At 38.9% G+C, this 7,165-nt stretch overlaps 1 protein-coding gene across 1 annotated transcript; it reads right to left on the reverse strand.

Annotated features, from left to right (window-relative positions):
• Positions 1–2,088: 2,088 nt before the first annotated feature.
• Positions 2,089–4,633, reverse strand: LOC129250557 (uncharacterized protein K02A2.6-like). The gene is made up of 2 exons (XM_054890177.1): positions 4,004–4,633; positions 2,089–3,945 (listed from the first exon to the last, which is right to left on the reverse strand). Exons 1-2 carry the CDS (start codon positions 4,631–4,633, stop codon positions 2,089–2,091), a joined length of 2,487 nt encoding a protein of 828 aa, XP_054746152.1.
• Positions 4,634–7,165: the final 2,532 nt, after the last annotated feature.

Genomic DNA, 7,165 nt, shown 5'->3' on the forward strand with positions numbered 1-7,165 from the left:
TTCCATTTCATGCTTTCCATGACTTCTGCATGCATTATATTGAAATAATAGTTAAATTATTGATTTGTTGATAAAAGAAGTTTCACTTCAATCGTGCGGGTTCCGTGAACTACCACACACTTTCTTTTTTTTAATAAAAGACTGGTTTAAATATTGTTTTTGTCGTATTATAGAAATTTAATAAACAACATATTAAAAATAGACTATTCTTTGATTACTATCAGTTAAATGGCTGAAACTTGAATTTTTCATAGTGATTCTATTAATTTGAGCACCAACTGTACACTGACTGTTCTTGGATACAAATTTTTAACTTTACCTGTTTTTCCTTCTTTTTTATTTTTGGTTCTGATTCTGGATCAAGGCGCTCGAAATAAGAAAATAATGTTCTCTTCATGTTAGGAGGCGTATTAACAATCACATTAACTACTTGTCAACAAATGCTCGACACAATGTATTCTGCTCGTTGAAAGAAACAAAAGAATAGAAGCATGTTCATGCATGTTTAAAGATAGCCTAGTTATTCACCAAAAAAACTTAGGGAAAAATCACTCGGCGCCGTCATCGCGATTTCGTTGGCGCGCTATTTAAAATTTCGAGTTAACAGTACACAGGGTGTCGCCGTTACGACAAGGAAAAGCTGCAACGGCTCTTTCATGGTAACTTTCTTGCCGTTATATAGCAACACATGTTGTTAGAGAAAAGCGCAATTAAATATATAATATTATATATAAACACGACCGTTTTGTTCGAAGAACTTTATTGGAGTGAATTGAGTCACAGTAAGCATTAATACAAGAAGAAGAAGTAAAGAAGTTACAAACAGGGCTGATATTTTTATCGTACTTAAACTATACATGGTTGAATTGCAAGTTGGCTCCAACACATGTTATAATATATTGTATCTTAAATAGGCGTAATTATTTATGAAGGTGTCCCACGATGTATAAAAACCGCCAATTATTCTTGTAATTTTGAATCAAAGTCCTTTACTATTTTTAGAATTTTTTTACAAGATATCTAGAGCTATTAGTTTTTTCATCGGCTAGTCACGACATGCAGCGCGAATAATGCCATATTTTATTCACGAAATTGATTTTTAATAAAAACACCCTTCTAAAATACCCCGGACCCCGGAGAACATAGGTGGAATGGATATACAATTAAAGGACCGAAACTTATCCAATTTAACATATCTACAAAAATCGACGAAAAAACATACCTCAACCATCAAGAAGAAACAAAAAACGCAATCCATTCTCACATTAACGAACAATTAGGGATCCTAAAAATTCTAACTTCCGAGTCAGATTACAAATTTACGAATATATAATACAAAAAATGTACAAATACACTCTACCTATAGAAGAACATCCGGTAAAGTTCACATTGTATAGCATTCTCAGCCTAGCAACTCTAGCACTCCTTGTCTACTCTTCGGCCAAAATATACCAATGCTACAAAATAAAGCAGAAAGAAAAAAGGAGAAAACTCACTAACGAAATATACGAAACGGAATTCATCCGCCTTAGAACACAAGAACAGTAAAAAAAGGGGTAGTTAAGGAATGTTAACTACGCCACTGCTGACGCCGCCACATAACACGTTATAACATGCAGCGAATGCAATATCGATACAAACCGTATCAGGCAGCAACCGAAACGGAATTTTCCACAAACAAACAATAGATAAGTATTAATAAATACCATAAGCAATGCATAAGCACTGATAAACAACCTTTACAATAGATAAGTATTAGTAAATAACATAAGCAATGGAGAAGGACTTGAAATAAGTGAGACCGAATTGAAAATAAGTGAGACCGACGCGCTTTCCATCTAAAACTGCACTGCTTTATTTAATCCTTTCATTTCTATACATAGTTGCATAATTTGCCAGTGTTACCTAAGTAATAAGGTGTAAGCAGTGTTGCATAACAACTTACATATAAGTTATATACATATAACTATAATTTATAACACTACTTCACCCTGAAAGAAAATGAGTACATAAAAGATAACTTAATATAACTGTATACAATACAAAAATTCATTGGTATACAAAATAATACAAAGCAACATTTTACGATTATTTACGAAAATCTTTCGCTTCATAGCGATTAATATTCTGTCGAGTACGTGCACTTCTGCGAAGTTGGAGACCACCTTGTGATGAGCTATCTTCCATAGGCTGCCCGTTCGGTTCGTCAGGTGTCGATGTAGAGTCGTCTGCTTTCGGAACCCAAGTTACCAAATCTGATTCTTCTTGAGAACTTACGTTGGTGCTAACCCTGGATTTAAGTTGGTTTACATGTCGTTTCAAGTACCCGTAGGAAGTCTTCACGACGTAGAGCATTTTTCCGAGTTGCCTTGTAATTATGCCTTGTAACCACTTTTCCCCTTTAGCGTAGTTTCGAGCGAAGATCGGTTCGTTTATGCAGAACTTGCTTTTGCGTGCTCCATCTTTTGTTTTTACCGTCGATGTTTCGAAAATCTGGCTTAACAAAGTTCGTACCGGTCTGCCATGTAGAATTTCGGCAGGCGATTTTCCCTCAGCGTTAGGCATGGAACGATATGTCGATAGGTACTTTGTTACAGCTGCTCTTAGCTGTAGTCCGTCGTCAACGTTTTTCTTCACGGCGGATTTGAACGTCCTAACAAATCTTTCAGCAAGACCGTTAGATGCCGGATGGAACGGTGCGCTAGTTAAGTGCTTAATACCCAGATGAGCGCAGAAAGTCTTAAACTCCTCTGATGTGAGCTGTGGACCGTTGTCACTTACGAGAGTGTTTGGAATTCCTTCGATAGCGAAAATTGCAGCTAGCGCAGAAATTGTATCAGCTGTAGTTGTAGTCGTCAGTTGAGCAATGAATGGAAATTGCGAGAATGCATCCACACAAATGAGCCACATAGAACCGAAAAACGGGCCTGCAAAGTCGACGTGGACCCTTTCCCATGGATGGTTTGGTTCAGGCCAACCTTCGTATTCTCGTGCTGGAGCAGGGTTTACAGCTTTGCATATGTCGCACTTTGCAGCGAGCTTGGCAATATCGTTGTCGATGTCCACCCACCATACGTGTTGTCTGGCTAATTGTTTCATCCTGGATGTACCCCAGTGACCATCATGAAGTAATTGAAGAACTTGTTGTTTCAAAGATGCTGGAATAACTACACGGGTATGTTCCGCTTGAAAACATAGAAGATTGTTAATTATTGTCAAAGAATTTTTCCTATTGAAAAATGAACGAAGATCAGAGTCTTGAGGAGGTAGCTTTTCTGGCCACCCATTTTTTACAAAGGCTGTAACTCGGCGTAGAATGGCATCTTTCCCGGCGTACTTTAAAATAACGTCTGGATCTATCGGCGTATTAATTGTTTTAACGTTTAAACAGGCTTCTTGTTTGTCGAATTCTCCATCAGGCCCTAGCGGTAGTCGTGATAGCGCGTCTGCATTTCCATTTTCAGTAGTTTTGCGATATTTGACATCGTACTTATATGACATGAGCGTTATGGCCCAGCGTTGCAACCGATGTGACGTCATTGTTGGTAATTGGCTGCTTGGGTTAAATATGCTAACCAGCGGTTTGTGGTCAGTTATTAACGTGAATGGTCTACCATAAAGATATTGGTGAAATCGTTTAACCCCAAAAATGATAGATAAGCCTTCTTTTTCTATTTGGCTGTATCGAACTTGATGTTTGTCAAGCGTCTTTGATGCAAAAGCGATTGGCCGCTCACTGCCATCAGGATAGGTGTGCGAAAGCACTGCACCAATGCCATAAGATGAAGCATCAGTGGCAAGCACTAGAGGTAATTGCTCGTCGTAGTGCGCAAGTTGCGTAGCGTTAAGAATATGCTCCTTAAGTGATGTGAACGCTTGTTGTTGTTTTGGGCCCCACGTAAATGGGACGTTTTTCCGGCGTAGCATATTGATAGGGGCAGATATCTGGGAGAAGTTTGGTATAAAATTATGGTAATAGTTAACCTTACCCATGAATGCTTACCGCTACCAGGCCGGATTCGTCTGGCAAAATTCCACCTGCGCTGATTTGTCGACCCAGATACTCGATCTTTTCCTGGAGAAAAAAACACTTTTGCTGTTTGCATTTAATACCGTTGCTTTGAAGAACTTGGAGAATGTTTTCGACGCGTTGCATGTGCTCATCGAATGTTGGCGCTGTGATGATGATGTCATCAAGATAATTGCCACACCCTTCGATGCCTTGTATAAGTTGCTCGAGATACCTTTGAAAAATTGCTGGCGCGCTGGCTATTCCATACGGAAGACGTTGATACTGATATAGCCCCAACGGCGTGTTGACTACCATGATTGCTTTTGAATCATCGTCTAGCTCCATCTGCAGATACGCGTCCTTAAGATCAATCTTAGAAAAGTTTTGACCGCAGCGAATTGCGTGAAATAGACTTTCACGTGTAGGCAATGGATATTGCTCTATATCTATTTGCGCGTTGACAGCTTGTTTAAAATCACCGCATATACGTACTGACCCATCAGGTTTAGGTACAAGTACTATAGGCGATGCCCATTGCGAAAACCTGATTGGTTTCCAAATTCCGGCGTTTGTAAGTCTTTCTGCTTCTTTTTTGAACGCAGACATTTGCGAAAATGGCATTTTCCGGCTTTTGAAAAACTTAGGCGTTGCGTTTGCTTTTAACTGCACGGTAGCTTTGAAATTTTTTATTGTGCCAAGTGCTGGAGTAAACACCTCACTATACTTCTCACAAAGCGCGTCCACTTGTTTCACTTCTTTCTGGGTGATTTTTGAAATTTGCTTTATTTCAAACCCAAATTGTTTGAACAAATCCACACCAAAAAGATTGTCACCACTCTCAACGTTAGCTACCACAATATCGACTTGTTTTATTTTGCTACCACATTTCACAGTTGCACACAGTTCACCCAGCACTGGAATATGCTTTTCACCGAACCCGTATAAAATTCTTTTAGTTGCGCGAAGTTTTGGGCTATTTATTTGTTTATATGTATTTAAGTTCATCACCGAAATTGTAGCACCTGAATCCATTTGAAATTTTATAATTTTTCCGAAAATTTGCAAACTAATGTAGTTTTTATTATTTTCTGCTTCTACAACTCCTGTTACACTGTGCACTGTATCGATATTGTGAATATGTTGATTTGCTTTTTTGTTTTTATTTTTGTTCTCGTGGAAGTTTTTGCTTTGTTTACTCATACACACTTGCACTATATGGCCTTTTTTACCACATTTGTTACATATTGCGTTTCTGAATTTGCAGCTTTGTCGCGAATGAGAACTGCCACAACCCGAGCAAGATTTAAATTTTGACAAATTCCCGGTAATGCAATTTGCGTTTGTTTTTTGAACATTCACAGCGTTAACTGGAATTTCTTTTTCACTCACTTCTTCTTTGATTGCTTGTACTGTTTTTGTTGTTGCTTCAAACGACTCAGCTATGAGCATGACGTCGGCAAGGGTAGGTTGTAATTTTTGAAGCGAAGCGGAGCGGACAGCGTCGTGTGGTGTATGCGTGATGAGCTGGTCGCGGATCATCTCATCGATGTATGTGTGAGAGCAGTTAATTGCGGAGCACACGAACTGGCACTCTCTTGCAAGACCACGAAGTTCGGCTACATACTCTCTGTAAGATTGGTGCGGCTTCATGTCCCGTTTAAAAAAATCGTAACGTGCTGCGATGATGTGTCGCCTTGACTGGAAATGTTCTGTTAACTTTTCCGTTAATTCTTTGAATGTTTGTTCTTGCAATTTAGTACTTCCAAAAAGATTTTTTAGAAGTTCAAAGACTTCTGCACCAATTCACGACAAGAAGAAGGATTTTTTCTTTTCCGCACAATTGACACCGTATGCACTAAAATGCTGGTTGAGTTGTTCCAAATATGACTCCCATGTCTGCTGGTCTTTGGCAAACTTCGCGAATGAAGGCACTATGGTAGAAGTTGTACCATCTGCTTGCTTTTCAAGCAGCGCCTTCATCCACTTATTTTGCTGTTCAAGCAAATTTTTCGCGAACTCTTTTTGTTCGCTTAAGAGTTTTTTTTAAAACTTCACTGTCGTTCGACATTACTCATACACATTTTTTTCCTCGTCGCCAATTGAAATAAGTGAGACCGAATTGAAAATAAGTGAGACCGACGCGCTTTCCATCTAAAACTGCACTGCTTTATTTAATCCTTTCATTTCTATACAGAGTTGCATAATTTGCCAGTGTTACCTAAGTAATAAGGTGTAAGCAGTGTTGCATAACAACTTACATATAAGTTATCTATACTAATATTATAAAGAGGAAAACTTTGTTTGTTTGTTTGTTACGAATAGGCTCGAAAACTACTGGACCGATTTTAAAAATTCTTTCACCATTCGAAAGCTACATTATCCACGAGTAACATGGATTATATTTTATTTTGGAAATAGGGCTCGAGATATAGGTCAAAACGTGGACCCGGGTAACCTTCGGACGTGTACGTACAATATGGGTATCAAATGAAAGCTGTTGGTGAATGCTTTAGTACAGAGTATTTTTCATGCCGCTTCGTGACTGGGGTCTCGAGATATAGGTCAAAACGTGGACCCGGGTAACCTTTGGTTGTGTATGTACAATATGGGTATCAAATGAAAGCTGTTGATAAGTGCTTTAATACGGGCTAATTTTCATACCTAATGATGACTAGGGTCTGGAAATATATGCCAAAACGTGGACCCGCCGTGTCTTTGCACCGAATTAAACCAAACTTACCCACATTGTTAAGGAGGTATTGAAGATGGTTTCCGTATAGTTTGGATACTTATTGGTAGATAGGGTCTCGAGATATAGGTCAAAACGTGGACCCGAGTAACCTTCGGATGTGTATGTACAATATGGGTATCAAATGGAAGCTGTTGGTGAATGCTTTAGTTCAGAGTATTTTTCATGCCGCTCCGTGACTAGGGTCTCGAGATAGAGACCAAAACGTGGACCCTAGAATGTCTTTGTACAATATGGATATCAAATTGAAGCTGTTGGTGAATGCTTTAGTACGGAGTATTTTTCATGCCGCTCCGTGACTGGGGTCTCGAGATATAGGTCAAAACGTGGACCCGGGTACCCTTTGGTTGTGTATGTACAATATGGGTATCAAATGAAAGCTGTTGATAAGTGCTTTAATACGG

Source organism: Anastrepha obliqua, chromosome 6 (genome assembly GCF_027943255.1).
Source record: "Anastrepha obliqua isolate idAnaObli1 chromosome 6, idAnaObli1_1.0, whole genome shotgun sequence".
Lineage (NCBI taxonomy): Eukaryota > Metazoa > Arthropoda > Insecta > Diptera > Tephritidae > Anastrepha > Anastrepha obliqua.